Source organism: Ictalurus furcatus, chromosome 26 (assembly GCF_023375685.1).
Source record: "Ictalurus furcatus strain D&B chromosome 26, Billie_1.0, whole genome shotgun sequence".
NCBI lineage: Eukaryota > Metazoa > Chordata > Actinopteri > Siluriformes > Ictaluridae > Ictalurus > Ictalurus furcatus.
This window is the reverse complement of record NC_071280.1, coordinates 8,103,807-8,123,052: the sequence shown is the minus strand read 5'-3', so window position 1 is coordinate 8,123,052 and position 19,246 is coordinate 8,103,807. Positions and strand designations below refer to the sequence as shown.

At 42.3% G+C, this 19,246-nt stretch overlaps 1 protein-coding gene across 6 annotated transcripts in view; it reads left to right on the top strand.

Annotated features, from left to right (window-relative positions):
* The window catches only part of LOC128601718 (mitogen-activated protein kinase kinase kinase kinase 4-like), a 61,336-nt gene extending 42,339 nt beyond the window's left edge, over positions 1-18,997 (top strand). Inside the window, exons 12-32 of one of the 6 annotated variants that reach the window (XM_053615036.1) lie at positions 791-1,001; positions 2,388-2,549; positions 4,063-4,149; positions 5,346-5,804; positions 7,708-7,860; positions 8,118-8,363; positions 9,572-9,675; positions 9,872-10,005; positions 10,711-10,808; positions 10,933-11,102; positions 11,210-11,327; positions 11,605-11,850; positions 12,928-13,045; positions 13,292-13,462; positions 14,378-14,521; positions 14,626-14,760; positions 14,890-14,990; positions 15,117-15,266; positions 15,436-15,595; positions 15,788-15,927; positions 17,086-18,997. In XM_053615036.1, coding sequence (XP_053471011.1) covers positions 791-1,001; positions 2,388-2,549; positions 4,063-4,149; positions 5,346-5,804; positions 7,708-7,860; positions 8,118-8,363; positions 9,572-9,675; positions 9,872-10,005; positions 10,711-10,808; positions 10,933-11,102; positions 11,210-11,327; positions 11,605-11,850; positions 12,928-13,045; positions 13,292-13,462; positions 14,378-14,521; positions 14,626-14,760; positions 14,890-14,990; positions 15,117-15,266; positions 15,436-15,595; positions 15,788-15,927; positions 17,086-17,169 — 3,391 coding nt within the window. In that variant the 3' untranslated portion in view covers positions 17,170-18,997. Of the gene's footprint in view, positions 1-790; positions 1,002-2,387; positions 2,550-4,062; positions 4,150-5,345; positions 5,805-7,707; positions 7,861-8,111; positions 8,364-9,571; positions 9,676-9,871; positions 10,006-10,710; positions 10,809-10,932; positions 11,103-11,209; positions 11,328-11,604; positions 11,851-12,927; positions 13,046-13,291; positions 13,463-14,377; positions 14,522-14,625; positions 14,761-14,889; positions 14,991-15,116; positions 15,267-15,435; positions 15,596-15,787; positions 15,928-17,085 lie in introns of all 6 variants that reach the window. The other 5 variants (XM_053615035.1, XM_053615038.1, XM_053615037.1 and 2 more) reach the window with 5 other exon arrangements.
* Positions 18,998-19,246: the final 249 nt, after the last annotated feature.

The window sequence follows — 19,246 nt, the reverse complement described above, 5'->3', positions numbered from 1 at the left end:
CAAATGACCTGAGTGTTTTGTTTATTTTCTCCCTGTCTCATTATGGAGCCTATGATGCTCAGGTTAAAAGCCTAGGCATGAGTGCTCCCATAAATCCCTTAAACAGATTAAATCAGCGTGTCGAGGTAAGACATCAGCATCGGTCACTTGTTTATACCACAGAGTACATGTTTGTGGGAAGATGTGGAATATGAGAGTTACCCAAGATGTTCTTTAGTTTGATGAGAACAAAATGGAACGTTTTGGCCTTGACACAAAGTCTGAAAGCCAACACAATCCCCACAGAGAAGCATGGTGGTGGTAGCATGTCGTAGGGATGATTTTTATCAGCTTAAAAAACAAAATCTTTGATTGAAACCAGTAAGCACCACCACGGTATATTCATCACTGTGAACAACAAAGTTTTAATGTCCCATTTTGTAACATGACAGAAAAGATATAAAAAGTAAGAGATTATTTTAAGAACTACACTTATTGGCATTTACGTAGTCTGTTATCATGCTGATAAGATTGTGGCAGATATGAGCTAGTTGCCTACCTTACCTAGGTTTTTAGATGGCTGCACAGTGATCTTGTAGTCCAGCCGCTGTTGTAATTCCTGTCCCTTGCACCGCTTTTTAAAAAATAAATAAATAACTGAGGAGCATAGAGGAGTATATGATTGATAGTAAAATGCTAATTAAAACTGCCAGCCAGGCGATTGTAGTGTCTCCACCTTTACTTTCTCTCTCTCTCTCTCTCTCTCTCTCTCTCTCTCTCTCTCTCTCCCCCTCTCTCCCCCACGTCACAGTTCTATAGTGAACGTACCTGGCGAGTCGACGCTGCGGCGGGACTTCATCCGTCTGCAGCAGGAAAACAAGGAGCGCTCGGAGGCCCTGAAGAGACAGCAGCTCCTTCAGGAGCAGCAGCTCCGCGAGCAAGAGGAGTACAAGCGCCAACTGCTGGCTGAGCGCCAGAAGCGCATAGAGCAGCAGAAAGAGCAAAGGAGACGCCTGGAGGAGGTGAGGGGTGGGGGGAGAAGCATCTGTGTATGTGGCCGTTTAGAGAACTGATTAATGGAGTGAGCGTCTGAGGCACTTTTATCAGTGGGAATCGCAAGTCGTGATCTTGTATGGGAAATCCAGTAGCCTCTGAAAGTATTGCAGTGGCAAGACCAGTTCTTTCATGTTTGCTACATACTGAAGACAATTGGGTTCGATATCAAAAGACTAATGTGAGATCACAGGTGAGAATTTCAGCCAGATTGGACTTTGCAAAGAAATACAGAGATGAACCACAAACGTTCTGGAACCAAGATTAACCTCTACCGAAGTGATGAAAGTGTGGAGGAAGAAAGCATCTGCTCATGATCCAAAACATACAAGCTCATCTGTGAAACATGGTGGAGGTAGTGTCATGGCTTGGGCGTGCATGGCTGCTTCTGGAACAGGATCACTGTCTTTATTGATGATGTAACTCATGATGGTAGCAGCAGAATGAATTCAGAAGTTTACAGAACCATTTTGTCTGACAATTTACAGAGAAATGCATCCAAATTAATTAGGAGGAACTTCATCATGCAGCAAGACAATGATCCAAAACACACTGCCAACTCAACAAAGGACTTCATCAGGGGAAAAACTGGAAGATTTTAGACTGGCCATGTCAATCACCAGACCTTAACCAAATTGAGCAGCATTTCACCTCCTGAAGAGGAGACTGAAGGGAGAAACCCCTCGAAACAAACAACTGAAAGAAGCTGCACTCAAAGCAGCTTGGAATGTGGCACCTTTGGTGGCAGAGCACCCAAATTTTTACCACATCTAGATGTAAATATCAGGAAATGAAAGCTGAAATTCTGCTCCATCGTCTCATTCTTCTTTTGATCTCAAACCCAGTTGCCTTCAGTGCATAGCAAAACAAAAGACTGGGCCACTACTTCCACAGAGGAATGTCAATAGTTCCCTGTCGTCGTGTTCTCAGAGGGTTTTCGTGACAAACTTGTCAAATCACTTAACTGTAATTGAGTTTGGGCTTGGCCTCTAAACATAGGACATGGAGAGACAGGAGACTAGGAAGGCCATTCTGTCCCCGTACCTTATCAACAGCAGCATCAACCAAACGGTCCCGAAGGAACTGTTTGTTTGTTTAGGGAAACTCTTAGGGGTGCACCCTGCATACGGTCCAGGTTGATGTATTTTGCTCATTTCCTCTGTGTTTACATATCATGAAGTCCATTTAAACCCCGTGTAGCTTTCTTGATCTTAACCACACTCCCAGATCATTTTCTAGTCATTTCGAATCACGGATATCGTGTTGTTCAATTAAAAACCTTCATTTACTTGCACTGTTTGGAGTTTCCTGCACACGCCATGCACCCACTGTCGCCCTCTCCTGGTGTGTTACAGCAACAGCGGCGTGAGCGAGAGCTGAGAAGGCAGCAGGAGCGTGAGCAGAGGCGGCGGGAACAGGAGGAGAAAAGGAGAGTAGAGGAGATGGAGCGCCGGCGCAAGGAGGAGGACGAGCGCAGGAGGGCGGAGGAGGAGAAAAGACGGAATGATCGTGAACAGGTAATCGAGCAAGAGGGCTGTTGTCTTCTAATTTCTTAGATAACAGAATTTTCTTCGTGATCGATGCTAATTTTAGGAATTCTATGATGCCATATTTTATAATGTCTAAAAATAAATAAATAAATAAAAATGAATCAGAGCTGTATTGGTTACGCCAAACAACAATATGTTACATATGGAAGATGCAGTTAAGCATTAATTGAAGGTAGTTTATTCGAAGAAAATAAAACTTCAAATCAAAAATTATATACATTTAACAAACTCGCATCGTAAAATATTGGCACCCTGCATCTATTATTATGTTAAACACCCCACCCCCTTTTGACAATGTAACTGTACCGAGTCTTCTATAATGCTTGAATATTTTGGAGAATACCGAGCAAGGAATCAGAGACCATTCCTCATGATCTTTCCTCCAGTGTCGTATATCCTCTCCTCTTCAACTCGCGTCAGATTTTCATTCGGCTTTAGGTCAAGGGATTGGGATGGCCATGTTACAAGCTTGGTTCGGTGGTCTCTGAAGCATTTTGTTTGGATTCGGACAGACGTTTTATATAATTGTCCTGCTGGAAGGTTCAACCATGACCCAGTTGTAGTTTCTTGGCAGAGGCAGCGAGACTTTATTTTTAAATCTGGAGCAGTCCATGATGCTATGTATCCTCACAAAGTTCTCAGGGCCTTTGGATGAAGAAAACAGCCCCACAACATCAGAGAATCTCCACCATAATTAACCGTGCAGATTAAGTTCTTTTCTGTGTAACGATCCTTCTTTTTATGTCAAACCCACCTTGAGAGTTTGTTGTCAAAACCTGCTCATCTGGCCATAGAACCCAGTTCCAGTCAGAGTTCCAGTAGTGTCTCATGAGCTCCAGGTGCTTACATTTGTGGTTGGATGAAAGGAAAGACTTTCTTCTGGCATGCCTTCCAAATAGTTTGTGCTCATGGAAGTGGTGCCTAATTATAGATGCCTAGACTATAGGTGCTGGTGATCTGCAAATCTCTAACACTGACTACGAAACGGAAACTTTTGCCTCGCTAAGCATCCTGTTGATTACAGCTCAGATTAGCCTTCTTAATGATATAAAAATTATACAACTATTAAAAGTACTCATCAAATATGTACAATAATAATGCAACTGTCTGTTGTTGCGACAGAGTTTTATTATTTCTAGGCTACTTGGTTTTGAGTTACTGAGGTTTGGATTAAACCCATTCAAGTCAACAGAGAAGTATCCTTAAGAAACCGCCCCAACCCCCCTCCCCCGACTGCTCTAACTTGTGAACTTAAACAAACCAAAAAAAAAGTTCTTCAGTTACATTTTGGTCATAAGAATTTCAAGTGGAGGGTGCACACAGGTATTGATGAATATATTATGTTTGTGTGGGGGTTTTTTTCGATTTATTTAACTGAATTTTAGGTCAGATTTCTCTCATTTTCAGCGTGCGACTAATCTAATCAAACGGACACGCATTAAACTGAGCCAAGCCTAACCTTGACATGTCTGATTGACAGGAATATATCCGCCGTCAGCTGGAAGAGGAGCAGAGGCATCTAGAGATCCTTCAGCAGCAGCTGCTTCACGAGCAGGCCATGTTACTGGTAGGAACTCTGCCCTTTCAATCTCCTGTCCTCTTACTAAAGTCTGATGCCTTAGAGCAAAGTCTAGCATTTCTGTTTAGTTTAACGCTGGAGCGCAGTGTTATTTCAGCTGAAAAGGGCTGATTTGAGATCATCACAAGATCGAGGGTTCATTAACGGTTCTCCTGGTGCCATGTATCACGTTCAGTGTACTGCACGCTCACAGAGGGAGAAGGTTCAATCTGTCCAGCTGTATATTTATATAAGCGTTGTCTCATGACACGGCCGCAGGAAATGCCCAGCAGGAAGAGCAGGGGATTTCCCACTATTCCTCTCTCTTTCTCTCCCTCTCCCTCCCGTGGTTAGGCCAGGGTCATTGTTCTTGTCTTTGCAGGGAGCTGTTTATGTTGTAAACAGCCTGCACAGTGTCTCAGGGGAAGAAAGTGGAAATGAGTTAATACGGGACTGCCACAAACAAAGTTAAATGTGTCTCTCTCAGGGGTCTTTTTATTTTTTTATCTTTTCTTATTTTCTTCCCATTTCCGTCCATCACACACACATCAGTGAATAAGCAAAAGAAATACAGTGTTTAATTTAGAGTTAATGTTTAGAAGCATGTAAGGGACAGTGTGGTGTTTGGAAAAGTGTTTCGGTGTAAGGTTGCTGCCCAAAACGAAAAGTATTCTCACCCCTGTATCTGTTTTAGAGAGCAGTGTTGCAGTTTTAATGGTCAGATCTAAAGGCATTTTTAATCACTGAGAAGGACAGATTGTCAAGGACCACATGCTCTAGAGCAGGAGTTCTCAAACTGTGCTCTCAAGTTAGTCACCTCTTTAACTGTAAATAAATTCACAGACCAATCAGTACAGATTTATTTTATGAACAAATCATTTTGGATTTTTCACATTTAGGCTATTTATTAAAGCCTAGAGTGTTTTTCTTTTACCATCCGGTCTTTTTATAGGCTTAAAACTTTGATAACTGTGATAAAAGGAGTCCGAATTAGCTTTACGGACCCCTCTTTGAGAACCATGTCTCTAGGGCACATGAGTACGATGTTTACCTCAGCTACAGGATGCTAATTTAATCTTGCAGACCTTACTGTGTTTAATTACTAAACATATTGTATTGACAGTATGTACAAGCGCATGTAATGACTCATGGGAATTTCCTCAATAATTATGGAGCTTTGTGATGGAGCTACGCTCTGTGCTCAGGAGTTCAAATGGCGGGAGCTGGAGGAGCAGCGGAAGGCGGAGCGGCTGCAGCGTCAGCTCCAGCAGGAGCAGACCTACCTGCTCTCCCTGCAGCGCGGACCGAAACAGCGCACTTCCTCCCTCACGGCCCAGCCCGACTGGGCAAAACTACCCCAAGCGCGCCCCTTAGATGACCCCGACCCCCCCGTTTACTCTAACGCAGACGAGTGCACGCCGAAGGCTGACCTTCTCCGTCAGACTGACGGTGACCAGAATGTAGATCCAGATGCAGAGCAGAATAAACACGTAGATGAGAACGAAGCCCTTACTGATGAGTGCAGGGAACAGACTGAAAGTGTGTCGGTGGATTCGAGCCCTTTAGTCACACAGCCAGTGGGTGAGACAGACAGGACCGACGACCCTCTCGTCCAGTCAACTCCATCCAGTGGCCCGGTGTCTGAAGCCCAGCCAGTCGGAGAGGTGAAAAGCCTTCCCCTTGGTCCACCCACTGTTGCCTGCTGCTACTCTGGCTTCTCGAGCTAACCTCGGCTCAATTTTGCATGTGAAGAACGTTTAACTTGATAGCTGTCAGATCAAAGTGTGCTGGTGGGAGCAGCAGAAATCTGGTTTTCTTTGGATACTGATCTTTGAAAGCGAGTATTCAGCATCATCATTCATCATTATTATTTATCCACCACATCACATTTTTGCTTCACTGTTAGTGTTAATTACATTTGATGGTGATCAAGTACAATATTCCCATGGTACTCTCGCACCCCTTTTTCCACTGACAAGGTGACAGTTAACAATCTAAAACAATGGAGACGTAAAAAAAAAGACCCGATAGTTTTACCTTCCATGTTTTACCTTCCATGTTTTACCTTCAAACGGCAAGTCCTCCATAGGAAGTAGAAGTCCTCAGAGACATTAGTTACCAACCCAACTAGCAACGCATGATGGCACCTGTGTTACATAAAAAGTGTGTTTGTTTTGCTGACAACTCGCAACATGATCGCGGTTTAACTCGGACCAAAGGTAAAAATAAAACGACGAGGTAAAGTGCCTCATTGAAATTTGGGACAGACGGCTTTGAAAAGCGCATAAAAACACCGGGGTTTACAAGGTGTGTAGTGAGCGTCTCAAGGAGATGGGCTTTAATAGCTCTGTTGAACATATAAATGAGAAATTCTAATAACTACAGCTTAAAAAAGAAAGCCACAATAAGCTCACGGAGCTGCTGCATATCCATCTTGTTGGATGACTGCTATGTAGAACCCCGGAACATAGACAGGTGCGCTCCAACCGATGAGAGGACCGTTTACTCTGTGAAAGCGAACCGAGCCGAGGAGAAAATACAACATTGCGACAGTTTAAGTCCCCGTTTCGGAACAAAGCTCAGATCTACAGGTCTGAAAACACCCCAAGAGTATCAAAATAGACGTCACATTTTGGAGTGAATATAGACGCAATTTTTTACATTTGAAGTGTTCTATATTTAATAAAAACGTTTTATTGATTTTTGAACACTTTTTTTTTTTTTTTTTTTTTTTTTTTTTTTTTTTTTTAAGTGAAATGCTGTTCGTTTTATAAACACAGTCACCAAGCTCTTGACAGCAGAAGTTCCAACTTTTTTTTTTTTGCACACAATAAAAAACATTACATCCCGGCTCTGGAGCCAGTCTGGGCACCATGTCAGTGGAAGACTCTGTGGATCAGATCAGTTACACAGTCCTTTAAAAAAAAAAAAATTGGATTATGCCTTGCTGTTCAGCCAGAAAGAAAACCATATTGCTCACCACCATAGTCATGAAACAGAATGGAAAAAAAACTACATCCTGTCTCCTTGTCTTGCCTTCTTGTGTAAACTAAACCCACATTTTTCAAATTTGAAATGAAGGACGTGGAATATTGCTCCTGTATGTTGTTTTTTTGGTCTTTAAAAACTTGAGCCGTATATTGGCCCTTGGTAATTTATTAGTTCTTGTTCTCAGTTCGATCCCAGATTTACAAATGCTTCTATTTTCCCAATTTCCACTTGTTTGTTTTGCATGTCATGGTTTGGCTATTATTCTACACCTTAGGGAAAACTATGGTCTATTTGTCTTTAATATTTAATGAAGGGTTGTTTGTTTTTTTTTTTGTGGTTTTTGTTTTTTTTTCTTTCTCAAATGAGCATGAAACTTGTGTTGGCTTGAATATGAGCCCGAGCAGCACTGTCCTAACACAGTTTTGTCTTCGTCCCTCTCTTACTTGAGCTTGCCGAGTTGTAATCCAGGCTAATAAACACCAGCATGCAGTTTCCTGGCTCGGAACAATCGTCAGTTTACTTTGAGGTGTCCCTAACGCCCACCAGTTAATCTCCATAAATTGTGTCCTTTGCCAGGCTGATGAAAGATACCGCAAGAACCATCAGGGCTCGCCTCAGACAGCCCCACCCAAGCAGCAGCCGCCAGTACCTCCCCGTTCATCTGAGCCCTATTCTAACGGGAACTCCTCATCCGAGTCCTCAAGCATGCACAAGCCCATGGAACCGCAGGTAATGCCTAACAGTTCCTCAGATTTCCCACCTCTCACGCGATACGTTGCTATCCGAATGGCTGTATGATACCAGATGACTTGTGGGTGGTCATCCATGGAATGTCCGTTTCTTCCATTTCATCCTATGTTTTGTGTTCTTGGCTGTGATCACGCCTTTCTGTCTCACTGTGTCTGTGCTCTTCTCTCACCCTCACAACCACCCCCCTCCCCAAAAATTCCCTCTCCTCCTGTTCTTTCCCCTTCCGCAAGGTCCAGTGGTCTCACCTGGCCGCTCTAAAGAACAACGCGTCCGCTCCCCCTGTGTCCCGTTCTCATTCGTTCAGCGATCCAGTTCCTAATTTTGCACATCTCCATCTGCGCTCTCAAGAGCCACACCACCCAGCGCACCCTGCTCACCCTGCACACCCTGCACGCTCTGAGCATCCTCACCCTCTGCCCCTTTCACTGTCTCGGAGCCATGAGACTCCTGAAACATCAGTCAATGACGAGGTTCCACCAAAGGTAAGAGCAGGATCTAGACTTTTGCTGGTCAAAAGAGTAAGGCCTGTAAGCCATATATATATATATATGTATATATATATCATTAAAACTAGGTATGTGCTGATAATCAATGATGCAGTATTACCACACTTCAAACCACATGCTCTATTCAGTTTCATTCCATAAAATAAATCATTTAATAAAAGGATTAAATAAAATTCTAAATATATGGTGTTCTATATGATTCCTGAACATATCATATAATCTAGGTATAGCACTAAATATGTGTGTCTTGCAGTAGAAGAATAATACGGCTCCTTCAGCAAGAGTGAACACCGCTAAAAGAAACAAAACCGCAGATTTCTCGATTTGTTTTTCGCTCCAGATAAACAGCTGTGCGCCGCTTCTCACTAACAGCCCCGAGCGGCACTGGGTTAGAAATAACCGGGTGCAGATGGAAATGCATCGTGCGACTACGTTAAGGCAATTTATTCCACTGAGCGGGATAACGCCGGTGATTTAGTCCTACTGTAGCAGTGCGCATAGCGGTTCTGATTAAAATCAACACCTTGTGAAAGTTTTAAATTGCCACAGCGAAGTTTGAATACTTTGAGATCTTATCCAGTTGTGATGCATATTCGCACATTAGATTTACTGAAAGAAAGCACAGAGTTAAATGCTCCGCACCTGGTGTTAATGAAAGGTGTGAATGATTTTGCTTCTAGTTTCTCACACTGTTGCCACCAAACCGGAAACAAGTGCATTGGAATGGATTAAATAATGTGATTTTTAAAAACATTATTGATTTTATTTGTATTTATTTTTACAAAATACACTTGGGTGGGCAGGGATTTACCTACGTATGGGAAACACTGCACTTCACTCCACAGTTCTGTGAAGGACTGACTGATGAATACAGTGTGTTAGACTACTACTTAACTCCCCATATCAAGACCCTCTTCAGTACAGCAACCAACACCTTCAAAATTCCTAAGTGAAAAGTACAGGTGTGTGTACGTTTTTAAACAATAGCTATTATGGTTTCAGGTATGGTGCAAAGTTCTGAATTGGGTTGTGCACGATAGATTATTTTTTTCCCTACTCGCAATGCTCCATTTTGAAAACATTGTGATAAACGATGTGAACATTGTGTGACTGGTTTATTGCTACAGCTGTTTTGTTTTTTTTTTTTTAAAAAAATGCATATTCTTGTGTGTGCCTTTCTCAAGGTCCCCGTGAGGACGACATCCAGATCACCTGTACTGTCCCGCAGAGACTCCCCACTTCAGAACAACCAGCAAAGCAGCCAACCTGGACAGAGGAATGCTGGCAGGTCTGACCTCTATCTGTACTTTAGATACATGCTTAAGTTCTTTGTGATACAGTATGTAATAATATAAATATATATAATATATAATATAATATATAAAAAGTAAGTGTGTGTAAAATAAGAGATCCAAGAGCTTTTAAGAAGTATTGAAGATGTATTGATCATGCGTTCTGCTTTTCCCCACTTATCTTCCTGCCAGTAACGTGGAACCGCGTCTGCTGTGGGATCGGGTGGAGAAGCTGGCTAGACCAGGCAGTGGAAGCTCTTCTGGCTCCAGTAACTCCAGCTCACAGACTAGCTCTCAGAGTTCAGGGGAGAAGTTCAGGGTTCGCTGTGAGTGCTGCTGCTACACCTGACTAAGCTCATCATCTATGAACACGCGCTAGATTAACGCGAAGTTGTTTTTCATGTCCGAGTTTAGTGCTTCATGGGCCGCGTCCACGTAAATCCGGATAAAATTTGAAAGCGCATCTTTTTCCTCTCTGTTTTGGCCTTCCGGTTTTTGCCCGGCGAAAACGGAGCTTTTCGAAAGCGTTCTCCCAAGAGGATAAACGTGTGGACTGAGAAAATGGAGATATTCCAAGATGTTTTTAGTCATGTGACCCATTCAACTCTAAACAAACAAGATGGTGGATGATGATGCATTGCAGTTGTTGTGCCCACGATCCAGTTTGTTTAACATGAAGGTCACGTTGTACAACCCTCAGATTGCATTTTTCAATAAACACCTGATGGAAATGGCGCAGGCCAACGCCGCTTACGTTTTTACGCATGCGCAGGCCAACGCCGCTTACGTTTTTACACATGCGCAGTATAGGGATGGAAGCATTTCAAGACGTTTCACGAGCAATTTTCAGAAAATTGGAGTTTGAAAACTCCAGTGTAGCCTGAGAGCGTGTGTTTTTTAAAAAAAAACGAAAATGCAGTTTTCAGAGCTGTCTGGATTAACGTAGACTTAGCCATGGTCAATTTACTCAAAAATGCCTAGTTTATTGCGTGACAACTCGGATGACGTTGATTTTTCTCTACTTCCTGCAGCATCCTCAAAATCCGAGGGCTCGCCACATCAACGCCCGGAAAATGCTGGCAAAAAATTGGAGGAGAAGAAGGACTTTGTCAGACCAGCCAGGCCCTCTGTAAGTTGAAACTTGGTTTTAATGCTGTTGTTTATGTGGAAAACCATCAAATCTGGACCTACTTTGTGAATGGACAATTCTGTGGCCTGGGTGTGGATACCAAGTCTTTAAATCCCACTCTTAGGATCTCACTCTACTGGCCAATGAGGTGCGTGCAATTGAAGAAGCTCGTCCTCCTCACAAGGTGACCGACTACTCCTCATCTAGTGAGGACTCTGATTCAGAAGAGGATGATGAGGTGGAACAGGAGCTGGGCAACGAGTCTACATCTGGCACCGAGGACTCGAGGGCAAGGTTCGCGCTTTCTTTTGTGCGTCTAATAGTGTAAATGATCGCACTACATATTTCATGTGTTTTTGGTATTGAAATAATCGAATCGTGCGAACATGTCTTTCCTTCAGCTCCTCGAAAGTTAGCAATGGTGAGACGGAGTCAGTGAAGACCATGATTGTTCACGACGAAGCAGAAAGCGACACAGCCGTCACACCCTCTAAAGACGGCACTTTAATCGTCAGACAGGTACAAGAGGACCCCTTTCTGGCCTTGTTTATTGTTTTATGTGTTTTGCGTTTCATCATTCATCCATTCCTTCTGTTTGTACTTTTAATGGTTTTATATTTTGTTTCATTTTCTCACTTTATACTCGGGAAAACGGCGCACTCGCAGCTTTGAGACATTATATAAGCAAATCCCAATTCATTTTTTGCTGGCCCCTTTGCTCCCTTCTTCTTTTTTTTTTTTTTTTTCCTCCCCTCCAACTGAGTATAGAATCAGCTGTGCCTGTTTTTGATTCCAGAGCGTAGCGGAGAAAATCCGATTGGTTCCCGGGCCTGGTACGGGCCCTGTCCCTGGTCCTGGTCACGGTCCTGCTCTGGGCCACCAGGAGCGAAATGGCTTCGCAGGCCGTATTCACCTGCTGCCTGACCTCATCCAACAGAGCCATCACTCCCCCTCCCCCTCCATCACTTCCTCCCCCTCCTCCAGTCACACCAGCCCCTCCATGTCCCCCCAATCCGCCTTGGAGAGGCTGCTTGCCAGCGAGGTATGTTTAGCTATTATACCACTCTGAACTGCTGGCTAGCTTTTACTCCGCTTTATTCTCACTACTCACCGCTAATTCACATCATCGCCCCTTCAAATCGATGCTGGGTGATGGACGAGCTGTAAGCACTACGAGCACCGTAACGGGCTCTTCTGGGATACTGCATTCCCTTGCGGGAGCTGTTTTTGTGCTTTTGGTCTGTTTTTAGATTCTCACACCTACATATTCAGAATTCATTTCATTTGTTCTTGCATGCAGGTGTTTTTGCCGTATGAGAGAACTGCCCAAAGAATTAAAAATCAGCTTCTTTGCAAAACAAGTCTTATTTTTTTTGTCTGTTTTTTTCTTTCCTCCTAAAAAAAAAAATTCTCCAGTCACTGTTTTGGATTTTCATGGAAGGTTCAGTAATGGGAAATTTTTTAAAGCAGTTAAGTGCTGAGCTTAACCTCATAAAATTTTATATATATATATATATATATATATATGGAGTGTTTTGCTGTATGTGAACATTTTACTACTCCTTTCAAACTGGCAAAACTAATTCATTTTACTTTTGAGTCATCCCTTGTTTCAGTTCTCTCTTCACCTTTCAGTTAATTCTCAGCCTTCTGATTCACCTTGCACATCTGTTTTAACAATCACTGGTGTTTTTTTTTTTTTTTTTCCCCTCAGCTCACAATTTAATTTCATTCTTTTTTTTGGTTTGTTTTTGTTTATAGCGCATCTTTATAGCTGTTACTTAAATGCAGTTCAATTGCATTAACCTTGTTAGTGAGGCATTGCCACTGAATATTTTTAGTGAAGAAAAATGTAAAAAAAAAATATATATATATATTTTTAGTATGTTTGGCTGTGAACTGGTTCCAGTATGGAGACCAGACAGATAAATCTTAATCTCATAGCTATGAGGGAGTGAACTCCAGATTTCTGAATTATTGTTGTCTTAGAATTCTTACAGTAGTCTACTGTAAGTATGAGACAAGCCCAGATTCTCTTTGCTATTACATATCTATATTCACCATCATTTTCTTGTGATCTGGGTTTTTTTTTTTCTTTTCTTATCTTCTTTCCCCTCAGACACTCTCTGGCAGTAATTCTCTTCAAAAACACAAGTCCTCTTCTTCCTTCACCCCATTCATTGACCCTCGCCTTCTACAAATATCGCCCTCTACTGGCAGCTCTCTCAACAACATGGGTAAGTCCAAAAAAAGGGAATAAAGTGCACAAAATTGGAGTAGTGTAATAAAGCCACCATAATGCAAATTGATTGAATTTTGGTTTGTAATGCACTACGAGTACGTTGTCCTTCCTAGTGTTGCTTACAGTTTTATTCCCAAACCTGTGCACACTTAAGCGATGTAAATACCATAGAAGAGGAATGCTGTGTACATCATTTAACATAAGTGGGATAAAGCAGACGATGACTGGTTTTGTTGTGCAGCGGTCATCGGGAATGACCTTCGGCTGCATGAAGTGTTAAGGCCAGACCCCATGCGTAAAGGCTCGGTGGTTAACGTGAACCCGGTGAACACTCGGCCACAAAGCGACACGCCCGAGATCCGCAAGTACAAGAAGAGGTTCAATTCTGAGATCCTGTGTGCTGCACTCTGGGGTACGTAACTGACCATTTTGACTCATTCTAACACCCTTGGTAAACAATCGTCCAGATGGTTTTACTATTGCTGTGTAGCTCAAGCTTCAGAGATACGACAGCTGAAGTCACTGAGTTAAATAGCTACCACGAGTAAACGTAAGGCATTTGTAAACATGCAAGGCCCTTGCCTGCTATCAGGAGCAACTTGGGATTCAGTGTCTTGTCCAAGGACTCTTCGGCGTGTGGATTCACGTGGGCAACATTAAAGCACGCTTATTATGCTTTTTCAGATATTACCTACATGTGGTGTTATATAGCTGTTTGTGAATGTAAAAACATCTGCAAAGTTTTACAAACCGCAAACAGACAGAGCTAAAACTTATGGTAGTGGGCGTTTTCCTTTTCAACACGGCGGTAGACCAATCATCAACAGACTGGGGCATATGATCAATCAGAGCAGAGTATGCTCTCTGAAAGGAGGAGTTTAGAATGATAAATTATGAGCACATGAAAATGTGTGTGTGTGTGTGTGTATATATATATATATATATATATATATATATATTGAAACGTGTCTAATTTTGTATTAAAAGGTCTCATGCAATAGATTTACATACACCCAAGGTAAAAAAAAAGATATATATATATATATATATATATCTTTTTTTTTTACCTTGGGTGTATGTAAATCTATTGCATGAGACCTTTTAATACAAAATTAGACACGTTTCAAAACAGTAATAGGTGCACTTTAAGCAGACTGACTAGCTCAAATTCTGAATATTGGATAACCGAGATTGGGATTGATCCATTATATGATGATTTCACTGGAAGTTTCTTGCTACCTCAGGCAGGGTCTGAAAAGTGTTTCACTTATTTACAGGTAGCTTGTTATTCCTAGTTCTGGTTAATCTCCCTATTCTCCCTCTGTAGGGGTGAACTTATTGGTGGGGACAGAAAGTGGGCTTTTGCTTCTGGACCGCAGTGGGCAGGGTAAAGTTTACCCCCTCATCAACCGCCGCCGTTTTCAGCAAATGGATGTTCTGGAAGGCCTTAATGTTCTGGTCACAATATCAGGTACGATCCAGTGCCTGGAACCATTTTCCCCTTTATATGCAGCCCAGAAAATTGGACAAGTTTTTATGCATTGGTATTTGTTAATGTGTTTTGTTTTGTGACAGGAAAAAAGAACAAGCTGCGAGTGTATTATCTGTCCTGGCTGAGGAACAAGATCCTACACAATGACCCAGAGGTGGAGAAGAAGCAGGGGTGGACTACAGTGGGAGAGCTGGAGGGCTGTGTGCACTACAAAGTTGGTACGTGCTGTTTCGAGGTTCCTGACCTGAGCAACGTAGCGTATCAAGTGCTCACGGTTGTTTAATAATAGAAATGCGAAGATCAAAACACATTATATAAATTTCAAATGTTCGTCTGTCTCTCCACAGTGAAATATGAAAGAATCAAGTTCTTGGTGCTGGCCTTGAAAAACTCCGTGGAGGTCTATGCGTGGGCACCGAAGCCGTATCATAAATTCATGGCCTTTAAGGTGAGTTCAAGTTAAAAAACAACTCATTTTAGGAATTCAGCAACACTGACTGTTCTGAAAGTTTGCCTAAATAGAAATCACCCACCCATGCTTATATAATATATTTACTTATCAAACTTCTCGCAGTCATTTGGCGACCTGGTACACAAGCCCTTGCTAGTGGACCTGACGGTAGAGGAGGGACAGAGGTTAAAGGTGATATACGGCTCCTGCTCTGGATTTCACGCGGTCGACGTGGATTCGGGCGCTGTTTACGACATCTATTTGCCCACGCACGTAAGCACCGCATGTACTTCTGCTGCATCCTCGATAACGGGAAGCTCATGAGAAAAGCCCTACCTTATGTTTTGACATTTTCATTGTCTGCAGTTTCATAGTATCCTGAGGTCGATGTATTTGATCGATTAACCCTGCAATTTTTTTCTCCACTCTTCTAACCTGATAGATTCAGACCAGCATCCAGTCGCACGCCATCATCATCCTTCCCAACACGGACGGCATCGAGCTGCTGGTCTGCTATGAGGACGAAGGCGTCTACGTGAACACGTACGGGCGCATCACTAAAGACGTGGTGTTGCAGTGGGGAGAGATGCCCACCTCTGTTGGTACGGTGCACACACGCGAACACTCAATCATAACAGTGTAGATAAGAGCAGAATGCATGTAGCATCAATGAGTACATCAGTAGCAGGAGAATTTAATTTCTGACGTACCACTCCATGTTTATCCTGCATGTCCACGTGACCCTGCACATGCATAATCATTTGATTCGACATACTGCATCTTTTGCTTTGCAGCATACATCAGGTCGAATCAGATCATGGGCTGGGGCGAGAAGGCCATAGAGATCCGCTCGGTCGAGACGGGTCATTTGGATGGTGTGTTCATGCACAAAAGGGCACAAAGGCTTAAGTTCCTGTGCGAGAGAAATGACAAGGTGAGACTTTATCCGATTTCGGGCTGCGCATTACGATGTCGGATTAAAACTCTTGCGGTTAAATATCAATTCAGCTGATAAATGTTTGATCATTTAAGCATGGAGCCGTTCCATCCATAGACGCGAGTTGTTTTTTGCAAATTCTTTCCTGGATTTGTAGTGCGTTATAGAAAGATGGTTAGATGTGGGTAAATAAAATAGAATCTGAAGCGCATCATGAGCATCTCCTTATGTTTGTACAAATTTCAGAGAACAACTGCTGCAGCGCTACTGCTAATGTTCATTCTGTCTCTGGTGCTCTAATATTACAGGCCTCTTAATTAGAGATCGACCGATATTTAGTGATTTTTTTTTTATTACAGATACCGATTATTTGCATGATTATATGCCCGATAACAGATATGCAGAACCGATATTTATTTATTTATTTATTGTTTTAATTCTGTTTTTGTCACAATGATAACACTGAACTGAACAAACAGTTTTTGTCCATTTCACTTCCTCCTTGCATACAAAACAAAACTCTTATTTATACACCAATAAATTGAGAGGTCTGTAAGAATAAAAAAAAATAAAAAAAAATAAGGTGCACTGTCACTAAAGACTTTAAAAGTTGAGTTTAAGAAACTCTAAGAAAGAGTTTATCTCTTTCTTAGCGCTGAGTTGCTTAAACTACATTTATGTAACACATCTAATTTGTACATTAATGGCTGTTATGTTAGAGTTTATTAAATAAAGCATAGCAAGTATATTTTACCTGTGCACACCATTGTTGACTCAGTATTCCCTCAGTTTTGGTCCTGCGCGCAATTCTCAAAATGCCCACAAGATGGCGCCATTTATCGGCGGATCCGATATTATAAAACAGAACCAATTTTGGAAAAATGCGTAAATATCAAGAAAAATATCGGTAAAACCGCTTATCGGTCCTGCTGTACTCTTAACGGGCTCGTATCGGATTCATTCAAGTGGCGGCATTACAGTTCTCACTGTTAATTTTAAATGTAGAATAATGATTTACTTTGTTTGTATTTGAGCGCTTGGCTACGAAAACCGCTTGAATGCCCGGCACTAGCAGGAACGCTTGCAGAGCTAGTGAATTATTAGCAGGATTATGACTTGTGTCTGAAAAATGTGGATCTGTCGTTTCTCCTGCAGGTGTTCTTCGCTTCTGTACGTCAAGGCGGCGCGAGTCAGGTCTACTTCATGACCCTGGGCCGCAGCAATCTCCTCAGCTGGTAATGCGTCTGACTACAAAGCGCACCGTTTGCGAAAGCACCGACAAGCCGGCGGCGAAATAAAAATAATCAGCCTTGAGCCGAAATGTGTTCTCGTGTCCCGTGCGCCAATTAAAGCAGCAGTGCTCTTTCAGTAGCTGCGACCTGTGAACGCAGAGACACGAGCAGATTTGTATAAGGGAGTGACCGTGACCCCAGCAGCCGACACGAAGGCGGAGGCTGGAAGTCTAAAACGCATATTCCAGACTTTTCTGGAGATCTGTAACACTTAACATTCAGGGGCTCCTCTTTTCAACACTTTGAGACATGGAGGGATCAAAGCGCATGAACAGTTACTAATACAGTTTATGTAAATGTATTTGTGCAGAACTCTGTGAAGGGAGCATGCATGTTGCCCCTCTCTCTCTCTCTCTCTCTCTCTCTCTCTCTCTCTCTCTCTCTCTCTCTCTCTCTCTCTCCCTCCCCCCCCACACTTGAGGGAAAGCAGGGGTGGGGCTTCATAGCAGCAGGTGATGAAGGAGCTCTGCTTGTTTTGTTTTTTTTTTTGTTTTTTTTTCCTGTGAATTTGTCAACTGCCAAAACATCAGTCAATACTGTATTATTGTGGTAGTCCGGGTTATTTTGGGGGATTATTACTCACCGGCGTTTTTAACAACATTGACTTTAGTGCGTTGAGATTTTACGCTGTTGAACTTGCAACAATGTTTCATATACAGTACATTGAGTGTTTTTATTTTTTAAGCGTTGCACTTGATAAATAAATTCTTAGTTTCCTTCTCATTGTGCTGGTCTTGTGTCCAGATGATTTAATAATTGATGCTTTGAAGTGTCGCCCCATCCAACGTTTCCTTGGCTTGAATAAACCATCCAGATTTAGGATTTTCAAGATTAGCTCTTAAGGTTTGACAGGGAGAGTTTTTTTTTTTTTTTTTTTTTTTTTTTTTTTTTTTTTTTTTTTTTACAAACAATACTAAATGCTTGGTCATAACTCCTGGAACAGTTTTCCTTCTAATTTGACGGCAATATCTTGGTGATTTCCAAAAACCCTAATGTGGTTAATATTGGTCCGAGTGAAAGGTGCAGAAATTGTTTGGAGTTCACCCAACTGATAGAGCTACAAGAAAAGAATTCTAAATCTCATATATTTAATACTTCTATTCGACTTCAAATCCCAACATCCCAGTGCACCACAACACTCTATACCCGTGATCCCTCCAGATCTGCTCCATTACGTGAGGCGCAGGTGACCTCACCATGTCACAGCACTGTTATGCCTTAAAATCTGCTTCTAAATTCAATTCATTTCAGTTTTATTCATTAATCCTTTTAGCGATGGACATGGTCACAAAACAGCTACAGACATGGATGTAGACTTCGAAACTATCATTTGTGTGTGTTGTAAAGGTTGTCAGTTTGAGCAGAAGAACGTTTTATGTCATCTTTTTATGATCTTTATAGTGTCTTTTAGCTTCAGTATCCATGTGAGGTTATCTGCTGAAGAACAGATGAGACTTGGGTATGTGTGTGTGACCATCCACAACAGCAGTGAGTAATTCCCAAGTGAAGGAAGCTCCAAGCAGAAGTAGAGCATCAGGAGGGAGCAGGTAGGTCCAGACTGAGTCAGAATCAGGCAACAGGAATAGCATGTATTGTATGACAGAGACAGACAGAGAACATACAAATGTTCCTCTCTATTTTCTACTCTGGTGCATGTTGGCCTTATTATTATTTTTTTTTCTGTCACCTATTTAAGTTCCTTTGCCTACTTTTCTTCCTCTCTCTCCTTTTTACACCAACAGGCAGTGTAACTCTCTTGGAGGAAAGCACTATCCGCCCCATTCACATACAGCAGCTCAGACACCCATGATTCCAACAAGATTTTTTGACAAGGGTCATTGGCTGGTGCCCCAGGGTGCTCGCCCAATCCCATATATGGATAATCTGGCCGTGGGCAGAGCTCAACAGCACTCTTATGGCTGTGTGTGTAGCTAATGGTAGCTTATGGTTGTAGGTCTACTGCTTTTAAAATGCCACGGTCTGTCTTTGACCTCCAAAAAATCTATCCTGTAACGATAACCTGA